The sequence below is a fragment of the Hemiscyllium ocellatum genome, chromosome 3 (assembly GCF_020745735.1).
Source record: "Hemiscyllium ocellatum isolate sHemOce1 chromosome 3, sHemOce1.pat.X.cur, whole genome shotgun sequence".
Classification (NCBI taxonomy): domain Eukaryota; kingdom Metazoa; phylum Chordata; class Chondrichthyes; order Orectolobiformes; family Hemiscylliidae; genus Hemiscyllium; species Hemiscyllium ocellatum.
The window spans coordinates 113,603,079-113,631,030 of NC_083403.1; the positions used below are offsets into that span (position 1 = coordinate 113,603,079).

The 27,952-nt window shown below is 40.1% G+C and overlaps 1 protein-coding gene across 1 annotated transcript in view; it reads right to left on the reverse strand.

The window, feature by feature from the left end:
* The window catches only part of LOC132835936 (CUB and sushi domain-containing protein 1-like), a 2,426,762-nt gene that overhangs the window by 401,450 nt on the left and 1,997,360 nt on the right, over positions 1-27,952 (reverse strand). The window contains exon 32 of the mRNA XM_060855058.1: positions 25,050-25,166. Within this exon, the coding sequence (XP_060711041.1) occupies positions 25,050-25,166 (117 nt within the window). The remainder of the gene's footprint in view (positions 1-25,049; positions 25,167-27,952) is intronic.

Below are 27,952 nucleotides of genomic sequence, written 5' to 3' on the forward strand. Positions count from 1 at the left end.
CAACTGTTTAAAAATGTGTCTAACTTGCCCTTCTATATACATAATGACCCTGCCTCAGAGATAATGAAATCCATAAATTCACTTCCCCAGCAAGATGAAATTCTGCCTCATCTCTGTCTAAAATGCACGATCCCTTATTCTGAATTTATGCCCTCTCATCCTAGACTTTTCCACAAGGGGAAAACAATGTCTCTGTATCTATCCAGTCTAATACCCTAAATATTTTGTATGTTTCAATAAAGTCACCTCTCATTATGCTAAACTTTAACAAATACAGGTCCAATTTACTTAATCCTTTTGCATTAGACAGACGGTCCATACTTGTGTCAGCCCGGTGAACCTTCTCTGGATTACCTCCAATGTCAACATATCTTTTCTTAAATAAGGGATCAAAAACTGTTCACACTTTTCCAGCCATAGTGTGACTCATGCCTTGTACAGTTTTCACAAGACTCCTTTATAGTACCTTCCTGTCTGCTAAAACACAGATAGATTGCTAACATAATGAAACAAGAAGGGATGTTGGGTACATTGGTCAAGTAAAACTCCAAAATCACAAAACCCACACACCAGACAGTGTGCAAACAAGACAGCCAGGTCCTAATGACATTAGTATAATGTAAAAGGCAACAGCTATTCTGGACATTCATATCCCCAACAACATATCTACCAAATAAAGGAGGGTCCAGACAGAAAGGCACCAGGTCCTGCCACACAAAGAAACAAACAATAGCTATCCAAATGATTGATGTGTCAAACTATTAAGCAAGTCTTCCTGATTGGCCAGAACTATAGAAAGTTCCAGAAAACCATCCAAAAATGTATAAAAGCAGAGTTCATCTGCAGTTAACCTTCTCAGTCCTCTTGGACCTTCTGATGAAGCTAAAGGCAGAGTCCCACTGACTATCCAGAGAGAGAGAGAGAGAGACAGAGAGAGAGAAAGAGAGAGAGAGAGAGAGAGGAAAAGCAGCTTTGCAGTTCCACAGAGACAGATAGAGAATGGCAGCGCAAATCTGGAAGCGACTTAATAGACAATAGACAATAGACAATAGGTGCAAGAGTAGGCCATTCAGCCCTTTGAGCCTGCACCGCCATTCAATATGATCATGGCTGATCATTCCTAATTAGTATCCTCTTCCTGTCTTATCTCCATAAACCTTGATTCCACTATCTTTGAGAGCTCTATCCAACTCTTTCTTAAATGAATCCAGAGACTGGGCCTCAACTGCCCTCTGGGGCAGAGCATTCCACACAGCCACCACTCTCTGGGTGAAGAAGTTTCTCCTCATCTCTGTCCTAAATGGCCTACCCCATATTTTTAAGCTGTGTCCTTTGGTTCAGCACTCACCCATCAGCAGAAACATGTTTCCTGCCTCCAGAGTGTCCAATCTTTCATAATCTTATATGTCTCAATCAGATCCCCTCTCAGTCTTCTAAACTCAAGGGTATACAAGTCCAGTCGCTTCAGTCTTTCAGTGTAAGGTAATCCCTCCATTCCAGGAATTGACCTCGTGAACCTACGCTGCACTCCCTCAATAGCCAGAATGTCTTTCCTCAAATTTGGAGACCAGAACTCCATACAGTACTCCAGGTGTGGTCTCACCAGGGCCCTGTACAGCTGCAGAAGCACCTCTTTGCTTCTATATTCAATTCCTCTTGTTATGAAGGCCAGCATGCTATTAGCCTTCTTCACTACCTGATGTACCTGCATGCTTGCCTTCATTGACTGGTGTACAAGAACACCCAAATCTCTCTGTACTGCCCCTTTACCTAAATTGATTCCATTGAGGTAGCAATCTGCCTTCCTCTTCTTTCCACCAAAGTGGATAACCATACATTTATCCACATTAAACTGCATCTGCCATGCATCTGCCCACTCACCTAACTTGTCCAGGTCACCCTTTAATCTCCTAACATCCTCATCACATTTCACCCTGCCACCCAGCTTTGTATCATCAGCAAATTTGCTAATGTTATTGCTGATACCATCTTCTATATCATTAACATATATTGTAAAAAGCTGCGGTCCCAGCACGGATCCCTGCGGTACCCCACTGGTCACCGCCTGCCATTCCGAAATGGAGCCGTTTATCACTACTTTGTTTCCTATCAGCCAACCAATTTTCAATCCAATCTAGTACTTTGCCCCAAATACCATGTGCCCTAATTTTACTCACTACCTCCTGTGTGGAACTTTATCAAAAGCTTTCTGAAAGTCCAGGTACACTACATCTATTGGATCTCCCTCATCCATCTTCAGAGTTACATCCTCAAAAAATTCAAGAATATTAGTCAAGCATGATTTCCCCTTCGTAAATCCATGCTGACTCTGTCCTATCCTGTTACTACTATCCAGCTGTGCCGTAATTTCATCCTTTGGGAAGTATTGTAAGCTTCAGGGGTCAAATAGGATTAGAGATAGTATTGTTTTTGAGTAAAAGCTATAGCAAATTGTTTCCTAATAAAGTTGCGACTGTTTTGCATTGGTACTGGCTTGTATTCATAGTGTTTTGACCACTTTGGTATTGTGGAATACCTCGTCAAATTCACTCCTAACATTTTGGTTGGACTTGTCTGATTTGTTACAGGAGGAACAATACAACACCTTATTTTTATATTCCATTCCTTTTGAAGTAAGGACCATCTGCTTCCTTATTACCTGTTTGCTAGGTTTTTGTGATTTATGCACAAGAACAACAAATCCCTCTACACTGAAGCAATCTGAAATCTTTAAATAATATTCAGTCACTCTATTATTCCTGCCCAAGTGCACAACCTTACATTTTCCCACATTATATTAAATATGCCCAGTTTTTGCCCACTCACATAACCTATCGCTATCCCACTACTTGCTTTATGACCTATTTTTGTCATCTGCAAAACTTGCGAGAGTACACTCACTCTCCTCATCCAAGTCATTGATACATATTGTAAATAATTATAGTCCCAGAACCAACCCCTGTGGCACTCTACCAGCTACTGGCTGCTATCTTGCAGAGATGTTTCAGTGTGATTTCGACAAGTTGAGTGAGTGGGTAAATGCAAGGCAGATTAAGCATAATGTGGATAAAGGTGAGGCGATACACTTTGGTAGCAAACACAGATTATTATCTGTAGGGTGATTAATTGGTAAAGGGGAGGAGCAATGAGATCTGGCTGTCCTTGACACCAATTCCCGAAAGTAAACATGTGGGTGCAGTGGGTGGTGAAGAAGGCAAGTGGTTTGTCGGCCTTCAATGTGAGAGAATTCCCGTACGGGAGTAGGGATGTCTTGCTGCAATTGTACAGAGCCTTGGTGAGACCACACCTGGAGTATTTATGTGTTGTTTTGATCACTTTATCTGAATAAGGATGTCCTGGCTATGTAGGGAATGCAACAAAGGTTGTCCAAACTGATTTCTGGGTTAGCGAGACTGATATATGAAGAGAGACTGGCTCGGTTGGGACTATATCTACTGAACTTGAGAAGAATGAGGGGATCTCATAGAAACATATCAAATACTAAAAGGACTAGACAGGATAAATGTAGTATATTCCAATGACCAGGGAATTCAGCACCAGGGGTCACAGTCAAAGGATTTGGGGTGGGCCATTTAGATCTGCGCTGAGAAGAAATTTATTCATCCAGGCAGTGGAAAACTTGTGAAATTCTTGATCACAGAAAGTAGTTGAGGTCGAAACACTGAATGTTGTCCAAGAAGAGTTAGATATAGTTCCAAGAGTTCAAGGGATCAAATAGTATGGGGAGAAAGTGGTACTGGGATACTGAATTAAATGATCAGCCTTTGATCCTGTTTAATAGTGGAGCAGGCACAAAGGGTTGAATGGCCTACTCATGCGCCTATCTTCAATTCTTTGATGACTTTACAACATTCAGGCTTGGACTGAAAAAAAATGAAGTACTATTTGCACCACACAAGTCCCAGGAATATTACCATCTCCAACAAGCGAAAATCTAAACATCACTATTTGACATTGAATGCCACTGCCATCGATAAATTCCCCAATATCTGCAGCTTGGGGTTACCATTGACCAGAAATTGAACCAGATCAGCCAGATGATTATCACTGCTACAAGAGTAGGTTAAAAGCTCAGAAATCTGCAGCAAATTAACTCACTTTATGTTTCCCAAAGCCTGTTCATCATCTACAGTGCACAGGTCAGAATATGAAAAAAACTTACCAGTTGGATAAGTGCAGCTCCAACAGCACTCAAGAAAGTCGACACCATCTAGAATATGCACCTTATTTGATAGGTTCCATCTAACACCTTGAACACTCATCCCTTCCTCCACTGACTCACAGTGGCAATGGGATGCACCATCTACAAGATATACTGTACAACTTACCACGGTTCCTTGCACAGCAACTTCCAAGCTGACAATCTCTACCACCTAGGACAAGGGTAGCAGACATATGGGCGCATCAACAACTGTAAATTCCCTTCAAGCCACACATCACCCTGACTTAGAACTATATTGGCATTTCTTCACTGCTGCTGTCAAAATCCTAGAACTCCCTCCCTAACAGTGTGTGTACTGACATCAGTTGGATCATAAGTGTTTAAGAAGACAATTAGATATGAGCATTAGATGTTGGCCTCATCATGTGCCTAGAACAATGAATGGATAAAAAAAATTCTATCAATTTGATTCCAGCCCAATAACTAAATTGGAGACATCACTTTAATTATGATGAGCATGTTGCTTACTGCTACTTCTTTGTTTTACAAAAGAACTCTGAATGCTGCAGCTTGGTCCCATGTCAACTAGTCCATGTTTCCCCTTCACTTCTACCTTAGCAATCCTCAGAAAGCTTTCCCTGTAGCAATTTTGAAAATTAGGCTTTCTAAAACATCACATATTAAGAAGTACTCGCAAAAGGTACATTTTCTACAAGTTAGCAATATTAGCACTTTTTCATAAAATAATTTTGCTGAATAAATCTGAGATAAAGTCATTAAAAACCTTTTTTTTAAACTTCAAAATATTTAAATGCATGCACATCACAAAATCTATTTTACAGTAAAAAGTTTCCAATTTAGAGTAAACTATATTATTAAACAGCTAGCTATGAGGTTCAAGGAGCATTTCAATCTTCGGGTTCTGCTTCATTCTCACAGTTTATGATGTTATCAATAAAGCTCGACTACATTACCTCCTTGCTAATGCATTGCTAACCATCTGTCATCCCGTGCACTACATTCAATAATGTTTAGGAATATATATTGGAATTTATTTTCTTCATAAAATTAGAACCAAATCCTTCGCACCAAACTAGTTACCTCACAACCTATATGCAAATTACATTCAGCAGGAGTATTTTTCCTTCATGTACAGTTTTATCTTCATTAATGTTTTGAAGAAGTTATATTCAGCTCCAAATGTTAACTCTGTTGCTCTCTTCACCTGGTGACTAGACTTCCTGAGTGCTTCCATCGCTAACTATTTTGATTTTAGATTTCTCACATCTATAGCATCTTACTTTTACTCACCTGCTTGTGACATTATCACTTCTAGGGCTGTGTCCCACGCAGCATATACTAAGCAATCTTTTTTCTCAGATGTCAAATAAGTGTGTATTTTTAGCTTACTGTATTAATATTCAAAAATTCATTAAAGAATAAGGATAGCTAACTAATATACAACTTGCATCTGACTAGCGTGCGAACAGTTATTGATTGGGTTATCAACTTTTCCCAAACAGTCTTCAAACACTACCACACTCTTCAGCCTCACTTACCTTTTAAGCAACTATTCCTTCTGTCAACATTAAAGCTATTACTAAGAAAATCTAAATGCGTCCAACTAAAACCCTGCTAACAAGATATCTAATGAGCATGTGCAGAAATGAACTCCTTTAAATCACTAAAAGTGTACGGTTTTCATAAGAGAAACAAATTTCTCAAATTATCTTAAAAAAAGAGGCGCTTGGGTACTAGCTATGCACATTATTTTTATGGTAAAAATTATTTGTTCCATTTCAGTGCAGATCCCCTTCCTAAATAATTTCTTCCAATTACTGACTGTACAGCTGCAACTTCCTGAATTAATTTTAAATAGAGAATATTATGAAATTTGCTTCAAATTTCCAATCCATCTTCCCCTTTACGTTGTCCTTCTCTGAGCTTAGTTTCATTTTCAGGTATTATCTTCAGGCACATTCTGTCCAAAGACAATTAACACAAACTCCAAAGTTCCCACAATTACCTCAATGTTTACACTCTGCCCCATGGATTGTAGTACCATGGAATTGGGTTTGGTGGGGGTGGGGGTGGGGGTGGGGGGTGGTGGTGGTGGTGGGAGGGGTGGGAGAAATGAACAAGGCAATCCAGTAATGGATGCAAGTAGTAAAAGACAAAGTTAGCACATTGTCAAATGCCACAGCTATATTATGTAACCAGAATGTGTACTCTTGCTTTCACCATGATTTTGCCAAATAGAAACTATAATAGAACTTGTTGGGAAGACATAGCATGTCTGTCAGCATCCATGGAGAGAAAGCAGAACAGGTTACTGAAGAAGGGTCCCTGGACCCAAACTGTTAACTCTGTTTTCTCACCACAGATGCTCCCAGACCTGCTGAGTTTTTCCAGCAATTTCTGATTGTGTCTGATTTCCAGCATCTGCAGTTCTTGAGTGTTTTTTTTATCCAAAAGGAAACTGGGTAGGAATTCTCTGACAATCAGAGGGCTGAACTTCCTATCCTGATCTGTCTGTCAATTTTATTTTTCTACTCAGGTTTTCACATGAGTGGTTCAGGCATCAGCATACGACCACTTATTTTAAATACATTAATCCTGATCTTAAACAATTTTAAGATGAAGCATATCGTGTGAATACCCCATTCATTGGGAGCAGGCAGGGAGGAACTGGATATAAAAAAAATGTAAATGCTGAAGTCCTGAAATAAAAGCAAAGTGCTGGGAACTCAGCCAGTCTGTCAAAGAAGAATTACATTGGACCCAATATGTTTACTCTTGTTTCTCTCTGCCCACATGCTGCCAGACCTGAGCTTCTGTAACATCTTTCTGGTTTTATTACAGAAGAATGGAATCAGTTAACTGAAAGGGAACCACTGTAGGGTGCTCAGAAATGCACCCAGAAATATTTTGGGACTGACTTGAAGGAGCAGGGATTACATGGAAGGATCCCTTCTATCCCAATTGCCAACTACGTATGAACTGCCAATGAAAGTGAGGCTTCTCACCAAGAAGATCAGGATCACTCAATGTTTACACAAAGAGAGAACCAGTCCTGCTGTTCGGACTATCTTTGCAATCCATCACTGAATAAAACACGTTAAAATCTCAAGAAACTAGACTGTAGATCCATGTGCTCGGCACCTATTATTTCAGTTACTTTCCAGAAAATGCAAGAGGTTTTATGAGCCATAGTTTACTACCTTGAAAGCTATGCTTAGTATCTATGGTTCTATGATTTTTAATTGAAAATCAATGTGAAGGTAACTGGTCCATAATTTCAAGTTGATATCTCTCCTTTTAGGAATATGTATCAATGTAGGTTATTATTCTTGCCTCAGCAATTACTCCTGATGGCACAAAGTTTCTAAAGAACAAGTGCCTGAGAATTTTAACGAGTATCCCATCGGGTTCATATGCCTTGCAGCTACTTAAGAGTGAACTTTATAAACAAGTACTCCCTGAAATCTTTCAGCTGGAAGTCACATCCATTGTGAATACAGATCAGAAATTTGGTGAGGACGAGGGAAGCATGACTGGCTTTTCAATGATTTTCTAACCATTTAAAGTCAACAGACAGAAGAATTGTACACTTCACGCACCATTAAAATTAATACCAAGTCTCAGAAGAGAGGGCTCTCTATCAGGAGCAGTTAGTCAGAAAATTATACCCATCAAGAACTCAGCTCATAGAAGCTGGCAGGCTCCATATAATTGTCCATCCATTAAGATAACTCCCTTTCCATTAATTCATAAAAAAAAAACCACCCCTTCATCAGTTGAGATTTTCACATTTTTGTTGGAGTACGACTCAAGATAAATTTTCTAACATTTTGTCAAGATTGATTGATGTGACAAAATAATTTTTTAAACTGCCAGTGATCATTCTTGCTTAAATTCACATTGCAAAGTGCCTTAAATCCGATCACCAGTAAGCCTATTTAAATGATTGCATGCTTGGATTCCACTTCCCTCTGTTTACAATCTGCCCTTCTCCCACCCCGTGCCTCAAGAGAAACAATAATCTTAACTTCCTGCGCTTCTTTCACAAAACTTAAGCCATGACATTAAAGGATAGGAATTTCATGTTTCACAGTGTAAGTATTTTCAGCATGATGAAGTTTTTTTTTGTTCAAATATTTTCTTTGGTGATCTGCATCAACCAGAATCAACTAATTCCATAAAAATAATTGTCACTTTTGGACACTCTCAAAAGATTTCACATGAAATGAATCATTGATCTTCAAAATGTGAAAAGCATTGATCTGTGGAAAATATATAATTAAATATTGGCCAGAAAGCTACTAAGATTGCACATCTAAAAGGAATCAATTTATTGCATGATGGAGTTATTACTCTATTGTAAATCTCCATCATTTGACAAAAAGTGCTGACATCACTGTGTAAGTTGCATTGTTGATAAAAAGGAAAATGACCCATCAACAGGTTTTCTGTTCAGAAAACTTTCCAATGTCGTGTTAGGGGACCAGTAGTGCAGCAGATAGTACTGCAGCTCATATGACAATTTCAATTGATGGCATTAATAAAGTGATTGACACTTGTTTTGACCTTGTTAGGATTGACATCTCAGGTCACCCCACACAAGTTTCCACTGCCAATTGAATGGACTAGATGTTTGACAAACCTGCTTATCCTTGACAGAAGACACACTAATGTGTGTGCAGCACCCTGTTTGGCACTCTAATGAACATAATGGTAGAGCAGGTATTCCCTACTATTGACTTGTGTTATTTGGCTATTCAGTGAGTTATCTACAACATTGATCTAAAATGCATTCAAAACAAGACAGATTGTGAATTTGCTTCCAGAAGTGCTTGCAATTGTCACCAGAAAATAATTTGTAGAGATCTCCAAGGTGGCTGTTATCTTAAAACAGGAATTAAAAATCCAATAACAGATACATCCAAAAACACAGACACCCATTCTCCAATATCTAACATCCAACATCCTACCTGGCAACATGCTTGCAATGAGGTTGCAGATAAACCCAACAGAGCTTCGGGAGTGGCCTCCAGGAGACATAAGGGAGCTGGTTAAGTGTTATTAAATCCCTGTATCTCTATTGACTTCCAGTGGGCTTTTGAAATAACCTCTCTGAAATAGCTCACTAATGAGCCAAATGGACTCCCACCATCAGATGTGGTACTCACATTGAGCCCTGAGTTGGGCAGTCTGCCTGATGCAAATCTGTTGTGGGTACTTCCACCAATTTCCCTTACACCCTACCACTGCCCAAGTGTATCCTCTGTGATGGACTCCATAAACGTGCACCCCTGTTTCTATTTCTGACACTTATCAAAATAGTTTGCTTTAAATTGACTATCACATGATGCTTATGATCAAATTCCCAGTGTCTATTTGTTTTATTCCGTTCTTTTCTCTTGTCACCTCTGATACCAGCCAAGCTTTAGAAATGCTGAAAAAAGTATGATGGAGAAGCCCATACAAATCTTGAGATTGGAATGCTGAATGGTTGGTCCACATTATTTTCTGTACTGACGTTTCTGCTAAGCATTATATACCTTATTCTTAACTCTACAACTGTATTTTAAAATTAGCCAGTATGTCCTTCAGGGACATGTGCAAAGCAAGCTCGAGAAAAGCAGACTTCTCTGATACTTCTTATCATCTTACACTTGGCAACAGTCGCATTCAAAAACATGCATCATCAACAAATAAATCAGCTCTCTATTAAAAGTCCCTGTACCAAAGTTTTAAATCAATTGAATTTGTGAAAATAAATTAGTGACACCTTTCTTGAACATTGGTTCAGACTTTACACCAAAAATAATGATGAACTTAATAGTGTTCAATGTTAATAACAAGGATATCAGACAGCAGTTTGCAAAACTCCATGTTGCAATTAAATGAGTAAGTTCAGAACCTGCTATCTAAAATGTCCCCACTCTGCAAGCAGATACCTCCTTAAGAAAATCACAGTTAAGATTTTGGAACAGTATGAAATAGCTGAAGCAAATCTTGTCCATTCCAATGCAAATCCTCTTCTAACAAAATGATAATTCAATTTTTTTTTCCCAAGTAACCACTTTTGATAAAACAAGTCTATTCAGCAAACATGGAGTCCATTATTTTAAATAAAAATAGTTATTCTTGAAGAGTTAAAAATCCTATTCTCTCAGTCTGTTTTTATCCCTCTCTTTTAATCCAACCTTTCTTTGCATTTATTCATTTTGCTTTCTGGAACTGATTTAATATTCCAATAAATGTTCAAAATGTAACTTCCTGCTTCAGACTTCCTGCAGCTTCACAATAACTTTTAAATCTGTTGGGTTAAATTTCTTGCCTTGTTGACATAGGTTCCCAGATGCTCTGTCAAGGCAATGTGTCTTTTTGGCCATCAGCTCCAGAAATATCCAGTAAAGAAGACCATAAAGAGTGCAAAGGCAGATAAGCACAACAGATGATGAACCATGAATTTTGGTTCATTATGTTTTAGGGACAACAATAGAACAAGCCAAACTCAACTTGGCTACCAGGAACAACAGTTTCACAATAAGGGAGAATTTTGAGATATCAATGATATTTTGACATTATCCCAGGATTTCAGTGCTCAGCGACATCTAGTTTGGGTTTGACCAAGGCCATGCAGCCCCTGACTTCATTATGACCTTGGTTCAATCATGGACAAAAGAGCTGAATTCCAGACGTGAGGCCCGAGTGACAGCCACTAACTAAAAGACTGCATTTGACGGAGTGTGATATCAAGGAGCCTGAGCAAAACTGAAATCAATGGGTATCAGAAGACAAACTCGACAATAGTTAGAGACATTCCTAATGCATAGGAAGATAGTCATGATTGGTAGAGGTCAGTCATCTCAGCTTCAGGACATCTCTGCAGGAGTTCCTCAGGGTAGTGTCCCAGGCCCAATGACCTTCAGCTACTTCATCAATGACCTTCCTTCCATCACATGGTCAAAAGTGGGGATGTTCGCCGATGATTGCACAATGTTCAGCACTACTCGTGATTCCTCAGACAATGAAGCGGTCCATGTCCAAATGTAACAAGATCTGGACAATATCCAGGCTTGGGCTGACAAGTGGCAAGTAACATTTACGCAACACAAATGCCAGGCTATGACTATCACCAATAAGAAGCAAGCTAACCAACACCTCTTGACATTCAATGGTGCTATCATCACTGAATCCCCCACTATCAATATCCTTGGAGTTATCATTGATCAGAGACTCAACTGGATTTATCACATAAATGTAGTGGCTATAAGAGCAGGTCAGAGGCTAGGAATACTAAGGCAAGTATTTCACTGCCTGACACCCCTAAGCCTGTCCACCATCTACAAGGCACAAATCAGGAGTGTGATGGAATATTTTTCATTTGCTTGAATGAGTGCAATCCTGACAATACTCAAGAAGCTTGACACTATCCAGGACAAAGCATCCCGTTTGATGGCACTACATCCACAAGCATTCATCCTCTCCACCACCAATGCTCAGTAGCAGCAGTGTGCACTACCTACCAAGATGCACTACATAAATCCACCAAAGATCCTCAGACAGCACCTTCCAAACCCAAGGCCACTTCTATCTGGAAGGACAAGGGTAGCAGATATGTGGAAACACCACCACTTTCACGTTTCCCTCCAAGCCACTCACCATCCTGACTTGGAAATACATTGCCACTTGCTGGATCATAATTCTGGAATTTCCTCCCTAATGGCATTGTGGATCAACAGGCGGCACAGTGGCTCAGTGGTTAACACTGCTGCCTTGCAGCGCCAGGGATCCAGGCTCGATTCCAGCCTCAGGTGACTGTCTGTGTGGAGTTTGCACATTCTTCCCATTTCTGCGTGGGTTTCCTCCGGGTACTCCAGTTTCCTCCCACAGTCCAAAGATGTGCACGTCAGGTGAATTGGCCATTCTAAATTGTCCATAGGTGTAGGTGTATTAATAGGGAGGAGGGGAATGGGTCTGAGTGGATTACTCTTCGGAGGGTCGGTGTGAACTTGTTGGGCCGAAGGGCCTGTTTTCACACTGTAGGGAATCTAATAAAAAAAAATCCCACCACAGCTGGACTGCAGCTAATCAAGATGGCAGCTCATCACTACTTTCTCAAGGGCAATAAGGGACTGCCAATAAATGCCGGCCAGCCAACGATGCCACCATCCCACAAAATGAATTTTTCAAACAATTTCCAGCTGAAGCACCTTGGGAAGTCTTTAAAAATTACAAATGAGACCCAAATCTAGGACTCCAATGCAAAAAATTTCAGCATATAGAATATGAGAGGGCTATTGCCATGGGATATGAGAATGCATCTGGGCACCCCCCACCTCCCCCACCGCCCCCCCCAGCCCCCACCCCCCCACCCCCCCTCCCCCGCCGATGTTACTGGCATCATTGTGGATGTGGATAATTTACATCTTCCACAATTTTGATGCAGTCAAGACTATTTTGGTAAGCCTGCTAATTAATCAGCAATTCACTATTTTCTCTCCTGAACCTTTCTTGAACAACATAATTACTTTTGATCTGTTCGAATCTACCGTGACTGCTCGAGAATCGAGCGAATTTTTAAAATCATAAGCAGTGAATCCAGGATCTCTGCAAGTAAAAAGGGAAGTTAGCTCTTTCCTGATGTGTGAAAGGAGACTTACCAACTGACTGTATTTGTTTGTGTTTCAATCCAATTGCAAATATGTAATTTGCTTCAAAATTTAAGTTCCCATAATATAGCCTTTATTTCAATAATTGCTGTCAATGCATGGCTACATTTCTTCTATGCACCACAACTAAATTAAAAAACATGTTTTTTTTAATGCTACACAGATACAATTTGTAGTATTTCATAAATAAAATCAAGTACACTGTCATTTTAGATTTCTATCAAGCATCTAAAAGCTTTTCATGAGTTCCTTTAAAAGGGCATCCATCTCTCCCAAATTCCCTTAGAGTGCTGTCATGGGAAGTATGGCAGCTGCTTCTCTCCCCTCGTGACTATAGATCGAAAGAAGCTTTCTAATTTGTTAAGAGAAGTGTTTTGGCAATATTTGGAAAAATTTATATTCTCAGCAATTATTTCAGCTCAGTTAGAGACTACATTTGTTCACGAAACAGCCCAATTGTTGACTATAAATTGTGATTCAAGGGTTTCATTGTGTAAAGTTCCTGTCTGGATAATATTTAACAAGTACCATGCAGCTTCCATACAACAGGCACTGATTGATAATGAATCGCTTAACTTTGGCAGCTGGGCCTTTTATATGATTTAGAATGTAAAAGTGCTCTTCATTTATTGAAGCTATAAAGCAATCAAAGGAATTTGCTCTGTTGCACTTGAGCATGAAGAATCATCCGATGGAAAATTCAGGTAGGGAATATAGTATGCCTTGACAAAGGCTGCATTAGTACAGAACTCAACAGCAATATCCTTTATAGGATTTTTGTAAAAAGCTTTACAGCCAGAATTTGTTGAAGCTGGTTCTTCCTTTCTTTTATTGAAACAAACAGATGGAAAATCTGATAGAAGTCCTGCTCCTTACTTCATTTTCCATGCGTGCTTTACCCAGGAGATCACGTACACTCAAGTGAAAGAACGGAAAATCTGCCCCCAGGACATTTAATCTGGGATACTGTCCAAGTTATATGTTACTCAATATTAGTAAGTAATATTACAAATTATTCAAATAGTTCATGTTATTTATTGTGAATGTTACTGAGAGTATATTGCAAAATTATTTTTCTGTCTATCCTTTTTCCTGATTATCTGAAGTTAGCATCCAGCATCTAAACAGCCATTCTGCATAGTTATCCAGCTGATAATGCCAGAAGCCATCAAAAGTATTTAAATATATGAGTATGAAGGGAGTGCTTGCCACTGATATTTTTCACCAGCCAATAGTCATACAGTCATATGGCATGTAAATAACTCTTCGGTCCAACCAGTCCATGCTGACCTTGTTCCCAAACAAAACTAGTCCCACCTCCCTGTGCTTCGGCCATATTTGATCTAACCACTCCTGTTTATGGAGTTATCTAAATGTCTCCGAAATATTGCAACTGTAAGCCACATCCAGTCCATTCCACATACAAACCACTATCTGTGTAAAAACATTGCCTGTTATGTCTTATTAAAATCTTTCTCCTGTCACCTTAAAAATATGCGCTTTTGTCATAAACTGCCCCACTTAGGGAAAGGACCTTTGCTATTCACCTTGCTATACCCATCATGATTTTATAAATCTGTATAAGGTCACCAACGTCCTCTACAATCTCAACGTGACATTCCAATTGCTATAGTCAAAGGTCTGAGCAATGAAAGCAAGCGTGTTAAATGCCTTCTTAACCATCCTGACTACATGTGATGCAAACTTCTAGGGCTCTGTTCTACAGCACTGACTGAGGCCCTACTTTTAACTGAATAAGTCTTGCCTTTGTTTGTTTTACCAAAATGCAATACCAAGTATTTATACCAAGTAAACTTCACTTGTCACTCCTCAGCCCATTGTTCCAATTGATCAAGATCTCTTCGTCGTCTTAGATATTCTGCTTCACTGTCAACAATGCCACCAATTTTGATGTCATCACAAACTTACTAACCATGCTTCCTACATTCTCATTTAAATTATTTATATAAATGACAAAGAAAACTGGACCCAGCACCAACACCTGTGGAACATCACTGTGGAACAAGCTTTTGTCCATGGGTTCAGAATCTCACCAACACAAGTTAAGCCAGGCAGAGATACTGGAGGTGAATTAATTCCCTGTTCTGTTCTCCCCACTGAGATTCCAATATGACTGTCAGGGAGATGTGTTTAACTTGGAATATTTATCCAGGACTGAGGTATTGAAAAACATCACATTTCTATGACAATAATCACTCAAAACTATTGAAATTAGCATAGTAAATAAATTGGCAGTGAGGTGTAGGTGGTTGTTGTAGGAGCTCAAGGGTAAAATTGAGAAATGAGGTACGTGGGTCCAAGCACACATATAATTTTCATTCAAATCTTTTGCCAAGATTATGCTGAAAGCACCACGAATTTACAGTCCTATCATGTTTGACATAATCGTAATTCTTAACTGTTATATTTTCTGAACCTTTTTGATTTGTTCATGTGAGTTCCATTGGCAAGGTCAGCATGTGTCGGCTGTCCCTAATTACTTTTAGAAAGCTAAAGAAGAGTCAATTCCTTAAATTGCTGCACTGCGTGCGATGTAATGATACCTTCAGTTCTATTGGAAATTAATCCCTTACCTCCTGTGCAAAATTGTGATGGAATTTAGTAATTGCTGCAGCATTGTCAGGTGGGGTAGTTTGAAGAGCCTGTCACATTCAGAGTGGGAGAGCACATAAAGATGGAATAATACAACCAAAGAATATCGAGCGTAATGTCACTTCCTGTTTCTCATCCATTCTCCAGATAGTTCCCTCAGCACTTACTGTAGAATTTTTCCAATTATTATTCATTGATCAAACTGAAGTGAAAAGTCATGGGAAAATGATGACTTGACTACAGGAATGAATGTAAAGCTGTCAAATTAAAGCTACTGCTAGTGATGAAGGATAAATACATGGCATTCACAGATACTAATCACAAGGCAATAAGAGTTCAGAACCCTTCATAGACATTAGCTCATGCAATCCCAATGTTGCAGGATGTGTACCAGAAAACAATTGGGATAACGATGCAGTTCCTCGAACCTCAGTACCTTTGCGCAGTATGTAATTTTACCCTGCTCTTTTCACTCTTTGTTTGAAGTACTTAAACATACAGATGAAACTCCAGTCAGATCTTTGGGCCACAACTGAAAATATCACACTAGCCCTCACCAGAAGAGCCATCATGAATTCCACTAAACATGGTAACAACGGATGCAGGGTCACAAAAAACTCAGATGCAAGTTTATTTGTGCTTCTTAGAGGCCAGGGGGATCACGAATACTTCTCTATTCCCTGGTCTGCCCCTCTGATGGTCTCCCAGAGGAACTCTGAAGGTGTTAGAAATGAATTTCAGAATTAGAAATCAAAGTATGCACAAATAACAGGTTTGTTAGCAACATCCCAAGGTGGTTACATTTGAAGTGGTGTTATACTTCCAATATGAGGAGTTAAATGGTCAATCCTTCAAACCTGAGATGTAGCTCTCTGAAAAATGTGGACCCATTGGATATATTCTTGTGTCATTTGTTTTTGGACCCAACTGCAGGCCAATTCAGACAGGTTAAGGGAAAGGTAAGGTCAAAATTGTCTCCTTTAGGACTCTGGCGAATGTGAGGACTGCAGATGCTGGAGATTAGAGTTGAGTGTGTGGTGCTGGAAAAGCACAGCAGGTCAGGCAGTGTCCGAGGAGCAGGAGAATCGATATTTCGGGATGAAGGGCTTTTGCCCAAAACAACAATTTTCCAGCTCCTTGGATGCTGCCTGACCTGCTGTTGTTTTCCAGTAATGGACTCCTTTAGAACTGTGCTTATCACATATTAATACTACATCTGAGGAATACCAAGTTCTAAACCAACTGGGCTGAATCTTTCCAGGCACTGAAAAATGTGGACATTATCAAGAAAGTTGGGAATATCGAGGCCTGCGAAGACCTTCTAAATGCTGAAAGCAAAAAGTCCCACTTTCCAACCAATAGTTAAACAGTGAGAGAAGGTTCTCATCAGTGACCGGTCATGGTTTAGCACGTCATCATGAGTTAATTTCACCTCATTAGTATGCAGCTTCCCATTTTCCTACCAGCCACAGAGAAATTAGATGGAGACAATTCCTGACTTGAAAGTCAGAACAGGTACCTGATAACTCCAGGTTGCTGTTTGTTCTTCCAGACATTCAATGTGTCAGCAACATCTCAGGACATGCTGTCACCACATTTCCCTGTCCATGGCTGTTAACATTCGATACATACCACCATCACTGCACACTCATGTAGTACATCTCTGATCCTACTGTAACATAGTCCTGTACCTCCATGTTATACTTTGAAGTCTGTCACTGTGATGCTGTTGCAACTACATGTGCAGTGACCGGCATGTTTGATTAGATTAGATTCCCTACAGTATGGAAACAGGCCATTTGGCCCAACAAGTCCACACTAACCCTCCGAAGAGTAACCTATCCAGACCCATTCCCCAACCTGTTATTTACCGCTGACTAATGTATCTAACACTGTGGGCAATTTAGCATGGCCAATTCACCTAACCTACACATCTTTGGACTGTAGGAGGAAACTGGAGCACTTGGAGGAATCCCACGCAGACACGGGGAGAATGTGCAAACTCCACACAGACAATCACCCAAGATAGGAATCGAACATGGGTCCCTGGCATTGTGAGGCAGCAGTGCTAACCACTGAGCCACTGTGCCACCAAATCACATGGATTTAAGCAGGGTGCAGGTCAGGCTTTTACTTTCATTTTGCTCACTCATGTTCTATCTACATAGTTGCTTACAGCATCCTTGTCTGTCATTCTGCATCTTTAGGGGCTGCATGGTGGTTCAGTGGTTAGCACTGCTGCCTCACAGCATCAGAAACACAGGTTCAATTCCAGCCTTGGGTGACTGTCTGTGTGGAGTTTGCACACTCTCCCCATGTCTGCGTGGGTTTCCTCCGGGTGCTCCGGTTTCCTCCCACAGTCCAAAGATGTGCGGGTCAGGTGAATTGGCCATGCTAAATTGCCCGTAGTGTTAGGTAAGGGGTAATGTAGGGGTATGGGTGGGTTTCGCTTCGGCGGGTCGGTGTGGACTTGTTGGGCCGAAGGGCCTGTTTCCACACTGTAAGTCTAATCTAATCATGTCTGCATGGGCTTCCCTCAGTAGTTCCGTCCCCACCCACAGTCACAAAGATGTGCAGGTTAGGTGGATTGGCAATGCGAAATTGCCCATAGTGTCCAGGGATGTGTAGGTTAGGTGGATTGGTCATGGGAATTGCAGGGTTCTGGGGATAGGTTAGAGGTTGTGTCTAGCTGGGATGCTCTTCGGAAGGCTGGTGTGGATTCGATCAGCCAAATGGCAGGTCTCCACACTGTGGGGAGTGTGTGATTTATTTGTCCCCTGAGTCAGAGCCTTTTAGCTCAGTCACAAAGCTAGGCATCTTATCATAGCAGTCAGCAGAGATCAGTCAAGTTTCACACCTGCATCATGCATCAGCAGTGTATACAGCAAACAAAGTGCACATGCATCAACAAATTTACCACATTTCAACCTCAAAGGGGAATAGTCCATTCAAGTCAAGGAAGATACAGGTTTCAGTCTGGGGGTCTCAGCACAATAGATCAAGGTTAGTGTCCATGATTAGCCACATGGGGTGGTCAGGCTAATCACTACAACCTGTGATTAAATCATGGTCAGTCCTGTAGGTCCAGTCTACCTGGTCCAGGAAGTCAAGGAACATTAGTGTGGAGCTGCACACAAATCATTAAAAGATCTGGTCACACATAAGTCAGTCAGGAAGCTGGACCAAGGTCAGGTCTGGTGTTGAGGGGGTAGTGGAGGTGGGGGGGGGGGGAGGAGGATGGGGGGGGGGGGTGTTGATGGGGCAAGGTCAGCTCAATGAAGGTTAAGGGTGGGATTATCAAGGGAGGTAGAAGCCAAAGGAGGGAGAGTACATTAATGCTGGGGCTTATGTGGGCAGCACGGTGGCAGAGTAGTTAGCACTGCTGCCTCACAGCGCCTGAGACCCAGGTTCAATTCCCACCTCAGGCAACTGTCTGTGTGGAGTTTGCATATTCTCCCCGTGTCTGCGTGGGTTTCTTCCGGGTGCTCCGGTTTCCTCCCACAGTCCAAAAATGGGCAGGTTAGGTGAATTGACCATGCTAAATTGCCCGTAGAATTAGGTGAATGGGTAAATGGAGGGGAATGGGTCTGGGTGGGTTGCTCTTTGGAGGGTCGGTGTGGACTTGTTGGGCCGAAGGGCCTGTTTCTACTCTGTAAGTAATCCAATCTTAGTGGCAACATGCTGAGATACGGGGGGGAGGGCAATAATTGTGATGGAAGTACAATGTGAACATACAATGAGGAGGGTGGCACAGAGAGGAAGATGACAGAGGAGTGGTGTGGGAGGGTGGGTCACCAGTAATCTGGCCTCAATGTGCAGGTAACATTGGGAAATTAGGGCATAAGTCAACGCTGTGAGTGGGATTTGGATGGTCAGTAATGAAATCGAGACTTAAGAAGCCCCCTTAATTCACTGTGATACCTCACTATCTCCTCCCAGTGTGTAAATGCCCACTGAGGAGCATTTCCATAATATCATCAGATGATTCCTCTCGGACCATTATACATAATGCACATTAAAGATAACCATCCTCTCTTGCATTTGCTCTGTGACAGGACACAGTAAAAGTATGATCCATCTCACCGGAGCCCAACTTTGCATTGATTTCAGGTCATAAATTTAGCTCTCGGTAAAGTCTGGCACTATCATTAGATTTGGAATCTCAAAAGCTCCTGCAGACTCAAGATTCTTGCAGCACTGGTAATGGCTGCTGTCCATAAATCAAAGGAATAAGGATGCCACACTCACTGTGAGTGCCCTTTTCAGTCTTTAACAAGTGATCCAAAATATCTTAATTTTATTTATATAATCATAACACTAAGGTCAAAAAGGTTTATACCTAACTTATGATGTATTCAACATTCACAATAAATAATCTGGAGTGTATATGCAGGGTACTGAAATGGTAAATAATTGATGAACGCTAATGGCCAAAGGATTGAGCAATGGAAATATTTATCAGTGTTTAAGCTTCAGTAACTAAACATGCCATATTTAAGCAAAGTAATTACTGTAACTCAATAGATTTCCATTGAGCTAATGTAGCATTACTGCAATGCACTGAAGATAAATGTGACAATGTAACCATCGTGCCATTATAACTAACAAGATGTTTTTCTGGACATATATTTTATAAATTGTAACCTTGATATTTTCAAATATTTAATACAAACTCAATTATGCATCATCTGCTTTCACTATTTATACAAGGAGCAGATCACAGGCTTTGAATTACTTGCCATGGAATTCATCTCCCATTTCCCCAAAACCTATCTATCATCGACAAGACACAGGTCAGGAGTATGTGGAAATACTCCCCACTTGCCTGGATCAGTGCAGCTCTAACACACTCAACAGGTTTGACACCAGCTGGGCCACTCTATCCCTCATGCTGAAGATTCATTCTCTTTACCACTGGTTCACAGTGATACCATCTACAAGACACTCATGAAGCTCCCTTCCACAGAATCATCCAACCATGATTTTCACTTGAAGGCTAGTTTATCTGCTGCAGTAATAATAAAGAAAGCATGCTGTAATAAAAAGAAAGCACCAGCCAATTATCTATCCTGTCCCTTGTAGAAACCAAGTAGAACAGACCTGCCAATGCTCGCACTACCCAGGCCTGAGGCAATGAATGGGGTCGAGGTCAAGGCAATGGGTGGAGTCAAGGTCAAGTTGCCAGTGGGCCTGAGGTTGCATTGATGAGTCTGGTCAGAGTCGAGGCTGTGAGAGGGTCTGAGGTTGAGGCAGCAAGTGGGGATGTGTGGAGATGGTGAGTGATTTCGGTTTAGATTGAAAGCAGAGCCCTGGAAGCAGTTTATAGGGAAACAAGAAACCTTCGCAGAAAAAGGTGTGAACCTCTCAGAGAACTACACTGAAAGATGGTGGAACAAGCCTCTCGAGTTTGTGTGGTACCTAACTGCATGAAAATGTGTGTGTGTGTGTGAATGTGGGCAGCAGACTGACGGAGACAGAATGCTTCTGTAAGAGGTAAGGAAAAACAGCATCAATGAGGGATCAAAGAGAGTGAATTTATGAGAGGCAAAGATTGAGAGTTGGAGGATCGACACAGAATGTGGAAGGCAGAGAGAGAGAGAGTGCATGAAGAACTAAGCCAAATACTTATCCATCTATCTCCTCCATCTCCTCCTGAAAACCTATCAACAAATAGATGGGAAAAGAGGAAAACCCAGGCTGAATCGAAACATGCTTCTCACCCCCACTTCCATGTGAATTCCACAAATGCCAGCTCAGAATTTATGCCAGACAACAAACACTTTGTCAGTTTTACTGAAACATCTTCTTAGCTCAGTGTCAGCCCCCAACCCCTTTCATAGTGTTATAGACTTGAAGTCTGTCTGTCTGACTTTGTTTCATAAGAGAGAGTACACAAATAAAACAATTATTAGTTTGATCAACTAGTGTGTACATTTTAATAGCAATGCTTGTTTACTACTCATGAATTTAAATTATCAATTTGTTGCTCTGGAATTTGCTTATTGTTGCGCAAAGTATTCCAAAGGTTTTCCAAAATTTGTTCACTGCCCTCAATCCTTGCAATATGGCTCCCATGTGAAAAGGTCGAGAAAGTCTGCTATGGGATTAATATGCAATGAATTTCCATGCAGTGCGGATTTGTATGTTTGTGTTGATTTATAATAGAGGTTTACCTACATTTTTGCTGAAGTATTTCAGTTCTTTTCATTAAAAGGTGATTGTGAGTACACAAGGCTGGAATTGCCATGCCTTCTTTAAATTGGTAAGAATTCAGTATTTCACTTCTTAATGACCTGGTGATCAATGATTTCACTTATCAATGATTTACCATCCCATACATGGGAAATCAGCAGAACAGTAGATTTAGAAATGATATGATTAAGACATTTCTTAGTGCCCTCGCATCTCAAAACTTATTCCATTTGGTAGGATCAGAATCTTAACCAGAGGAATTCAAATTTGGATTTTTTTAGAAACACTCAATCAGAACTTGGTAAATGACAACAAATTCAACCAGTCAATCTTAATTTTTCCAAATTTTGATTCAGAAAATGAACAGAGAAGTGGTTTTATTGTCATGAAAATAGATCATAACCATACAATATCAATGGGTATAAAGAACTTTTAATTACAATATGTTTATTAAGGGAGCAAACAGCCAAACAAATGACTCAGAATGTAAATTCTGGGTAAGAATGTAAGTCACTGGAAGCCCTGTGTGGATTATCCCCAGTTTCGAGGGAGATCATGGAATGTCACATCTGATGTGTTTAAAGGAGGTTTCAAAGTTGACTTCAAAGTGAGAAATGCACTACACACTGAAATGTAATCTGTGGGTTTTCTCAGACTGTAAACATAATGGAAAAAAAAAGAGAATAATCTGGGTAAGAGAAATGTCTGCATTTTCCCCTTTCAAGAATACATAAGAACAAGGGTTAAAATTAAGTTTAACAACCCTGGTCTGTGTGAGCTATGAGGGTCACAGTTGGTCAAACCCCTAGTGATCCATGCACGACAATTTAAAAAAAATGTCTTTCTCTTTTCCTATAAGCTGGTCAGGAAGGACAAGAAACAGGATAAAATAATTTCACCAAACCTTTAATATCTCCAACTTGACTGCTGACCTGACAATGTTAATGCTACTGATAGCATCCAAAATAGCAGGTGCACTGTATGATTATCAACTGTCCACAAGAAACTCAAAGATTGACCAGTGTAGTTTTTAACTTCCATCTATTTTTAGATCTCATTTCTAATTTACACAGACAAGTCTTGCAATATTACTTATTTTCTAATTTAGTAACTAATCATCTTACTCTTACTTTAACTCAAGACAACCTGGTTGTGTTGGTTCTTTTCCAAACGTAAGTTCATCTGGTTTTGGAAAATGCTATCCACAAGGGAAGGAATTCTACTTCAGTTAACCTTAACATGACCAACTGAAGGGATGAGCCACTTCATCCTTCCTCACGCAGCAACTTAACAAAGTTTGTGAGAAGATTTGTAGCTCGGGTGCTCGTTGCTGAGGTTCTGTTCGTCGAGCTGGGAGTTTTTGTTGCAAACGTTTCGTCCCCTTTCTAGTTGACATCCTCAGTGCTTGGGAGCCTCCTGTGAAGCGCTTCTGTGCTGATTCCTCCGGCATTTATACTGGTTTGAATCTGCCGCTTCCGGTTGTCAGTTGCTGTCCGCTGGCCGGTATATAAGGTCTAGGTCGATGTATCTGTTGGTAGAAGCGCTTCACAGGAAGCTCCCAAGCACTGAAGATGTCACCTAGAAAGGGGACGAAACGTTTGCAACAAAAACTCCCAGCTCGGTGAACAGAACCACAACAGCAACTTAACAATTTAGGGTTTCCTATTTGTAAATGTAAATTGGGGAACCTCAGCTAGGGGCTGGTTGTAAGTATTCCGTAATACCATCTGAATGAAAGACTGAACTGATAAATTATCTCTGGTCTGATCATTCAGTTACACATTATCAGATCCTTCTGCATTCTTTCAGTGTTCTGAACAGCACTCCAACAACACCACAGACTTCCTGTTCACTTTACTGTCACTATCATCTTCGACCATGTATCAAATGCCTGGTGCATTTGCCTACGTAGCAACAGTTACCCCATTCCAAAAAGTAACTTATTTTACATGAAATTATTTCTTTATGGTAGTACTAACTTTTTAAAAATAATACTTGGCTTAAGTATGTTGGAGGGTTCATACTTGAAACACAAACTGATCTGCTCTCGCCACCTTAGTCAATCATCTGGCCGGTAGAGAGTTTTCAGCATTTTATCTTTTTGCTTCAGTGTCACACTATCTGCTTTCCTTGATTTCTGACTGACAATGGTCCTCATTTTAATTGTTCTTCCTGTCTTTTGAAAATCTGATGGAAAGGAACAGTTATAAAACGGAGTCACTTATCCCCTGTATTCCCTTTTCCAATGTGATCCAGCTGTTTGGAGCAGGTGATTTATCACCTCCAGAGAGGAAGCCTGTTTCAAATTTACAGTTTTGATCCAACTACATCATCAAGACTCAATGTATTAGATGCCTATGTGCTGCTATGGAGGGTAAGATTGTGGGGAGTTAGATGGAGGGGAGGTGTGTTGTAGTAGTAGCTTGTAAATTCCATGCAGAAGAGTATTAAATTTCTAAGTTAGATTTCCTGTGCATCTTCAAGAAAATTTTGCTCCTCCCGTACTCCTAAATGGAATTTTAAACAGAAATTGGGTTTAAAGATATGACCATTATCAATTTTCCCTTCTACCTGATTGCTGCTACAATGATAATCGAACTTCTCAACTGCAACATCTTATTTTATCTTCATTCTGTCTACTGACAGCGTAATCAGAGGTTGAAATTTCTTTCACTTTGGCTTGACGTTTCTCTATTTGTTCACTCATAGCAACATGCAATGTATTTGCTACACAGTGAATACTCCAATTGGGGTAGGATAGCACAGTTTTTATACAAAATGAAGCCAGAAAACATGAACGTGAAACAACATAAAATCAAAACCTGCAGACATTTTTCTCTCTCAGATAAAGGGCAGTTGCAAATTACAGCTAATTAATAAAGTATTGCTGAGTTATAGCATCCATGAAATAATTCTCCATTTAACTTCCCTTTTATTTACTTTGTATATACAGCATTTGAGATTTTCATGATGTATGTTTGGGTCAATTCAACTAGTTTTTTCTCTAAGAGAGACACAGTGACTCGTTATTTCTTAACTTTCCTTACAATTTTAACTGGGAGAAAGTGAGGACTGCAGATGCTGGAGACCAGAGCTGAAACTGTGTTGCTTAGCACTCTCCTCACTCCTGAAGAAGGGCTCATGTCCGAAACGTCGACTCTCCTGCTCCTTGGATGCTGCCTGACCTGCTGCGATTTTCCAGCAACACATTTTCCGCTCAATTTTAAATGGAGTTAAAGTATCGTGAGGAACTGAGTATAATTACGTAATGTAATTATTTGAAATGGGCACATTTTAAATGGAGGAAGATGGTGCTTAAAAATGACTAATTCCTGAATTAACTCTTCTAATATCAATCTGTAAGTAAAATATAAACATACCAAACTCCTCAGGCACTGTGATGGAGTACAGACATGTCTGGCCACTTGTATAATTGTGAGGATAATTAGGAGAAAGAACTACTCCTTGAGATCCAGTGTGTTGTCCACCACAAGGAGCTGAAAAATAATTAAATAAATATATATATAAATTAGCAAACAGCACTTAGAAGTTGTAACTAAGGAGAAACATGTTCCGTGATGTTCCTTTATGTATCATATGATTAAACAGTAATAGAATCTAAATATTGTTGCACTAAAGAAACACATTGTCAAAAACCAGCAAAATCGTGTTTTTATTGAATTAGCAATAAAGGGTAAAGGGCAAAGGAACCATAGTATTACCAAATCTTTTCAGAGTGAGGTAAACTGGTGGTAAGTTTAGCCTGAAGGTTACTGAGCCTCAGATGGGGGTTACCAGGCCTCAGATGAGGGTTAGAGGCTGGGAAGAAGAATCTTTCATGATAACTGAGTCAGTGCAGCAAATAGGCCCACTTTGTAGGTGTCACTCCGCAAAATAGCCATCCAGCCAACTAAGCTCAACCAACTATTCAAGTACTACCACTAGGGCTACTCTGTACAAAAAAAATGAATATTGGTAATGAAACAGAAACAGAACGTGTCTGTCATTGCCTGTAAGAATTTTGTGATGAGCTGACATGCTGAACAGCTGCAATGCATGTGATTAGCACTGAATGTAGCAGCCTTCTCTATAAAAAGAAATGGAGGGCTCTTTTTGGGCCCTCCAGCTAGCAGGTAAGACCTTCCACATTTTGAGTCTCAACTGGATGAGCCAAACATGCGTGCTGCCCAACATATTCAGTACTAGTGTGTCAATTTATGATCTTAAAACATACTTATGATTTTTGGAAAGTAAGAAAAAAGAGGTTATGAATATAATGTCTCAACAAGTATAATTGTAATAATCATCTTTACTGAGTGTGATGGTAGAAAATGTGTAAGTGAAGATGAACCCCTTCACAAATAATCGATGACTGTCATGTCAATGGTAACAAATGAGATGCATGTATGCTTCTTAGCTGCTATTTTCAGTTTAATCTACAATCTTGTTCATTGAAGATATGAAAATGATGAATACTGCAGTTGCTATTGCTTGCATTCTCTGTAGCATCACTCATCGGTTCTTGATTTGTGAGGGTGATTGTTATGTAATGTTGAACAAAGCTATGGTAGGCTATTCTAAAATCGAAGGTAAATCAGTCAAGTAACAAATGAGTTCACAGTACTGTTCACATATGTTCAAATAATACTCCTTTTTCAAAATCCAACCTTCTGCTATTTTGGATGACCTCACAGAGTAATACTGAACTCCATAAAAAGATTTTATGCAGTGCTTGGTCATGAAAGAAACCCTACACTCAGTAAGTTTCTGTATTCTACTGGGCCTTAGCAAGTATATGCAGACAATAAGACTAAGCTCTAAAATAATCTTCACTGTTCAAATAAAAAGGATCTTATAACTTCAGAAAAGTCCACAAAAGACTCTGGACAGCCCATTTCCAGGCTGATTTTGTCAATCACTTGATGTAAGCCCTCATTAAGTATTACAAAGTATATGTACAGAAACTGACAGTCAATTTCTATTGGGAAAATTATGTTTGCAGTTATATAGAAAAAAGATAATTGGGATTTTAATTGCTTTTCCTGTTGAAATTATAAATGTTGCTTCTTTTTTACTGTAGCCTGAATAGTTTTCAATGCTTTCTTCATTTCTCTTTTTTTATGTTTTCATTGTGATAAACAGACACAAAAGGCTTTAAGAACTGGGGACGAGAGCAAGAGTATTTGTTATGGTTGAGAATCAGACTTGAACACATTGAGTGACGGAGAAGGTTCAATGGGCTGAGTGGCTTATGCCTACTCCTATTTTCCATGTTTCTGTGTGCTATACGTTTTTGCACATTACATTGAAAAATACATTATTGGATTATATTAGAAACAAATACATATGGTTGACAAATCCTCCTCCATTGTCAATCCAAACCACCCAATGGCTGGAGAAAGAACGTCTCATCTTCCGCTTTGGGACCCTCCAACCACATGGCATCAACATTGATTTCACCAGTTTCCTTATCTCCCCTGCCCCCCCACCTCATCTCTGATTCATACCTCCAACACTGTACCACTCTCTTCAACTATCCTACCTGTCCATCTTCCTTCCCACCTATCTGCTCCAACTTCCTCTCCAACCTACCACCATCACCCCCCCACCTCCATCTATCTATCACCTTCCAGCTACCTTCACCACCCCCCCGCCCCATTTCCCACCATTGCCCCACTTATCTCTCAGCCCCCTTCCCCACCTACAATCCTGAAGAAGGGCTTATGCCCGAAACATCAATTCCCCTACTCCATTGATGCTGCCTGACCTGCTATGCTTCTCCAGCGCCACACTTTTCCACTCTGATCTCCGCAGTCCTCACTTTCTCCAAATCATTAAAGATCCCAACTGAAGCATCAATGTTTGGAGAAGGTCTGAGGCAGACACCTGCACAATCCATTTAATTCATAATTTGCATTCTTGTAATTTTGAAAGCATTGTTTCCTGTAAATGATAGCCAAATGTTGCATCTTCTATCTTTATTGTCCCTTCCAGTATTACTGCCAGCCTTGCAAATCTGCAATCACACCCCACTCCTTATGAAAACTCACACTCCCCCCTCTATGCACAATGGGATGTTCTACTCCAGCAAGTTCCGGGACAATATGAGAGAGATGGAGACCAAGGCAATGGCAACAGCAATGATCATTTTTTCAAAAGTAAACAAAGTAACATTTATATAATAAAGCAATTATTATTTCAGCTAGGATGGTGCTTTAAAAGCATGCTATTAGGAGAAAGGAATTGGAAGTGAACAAACTAAACTCTAAACCAAACTCTATTC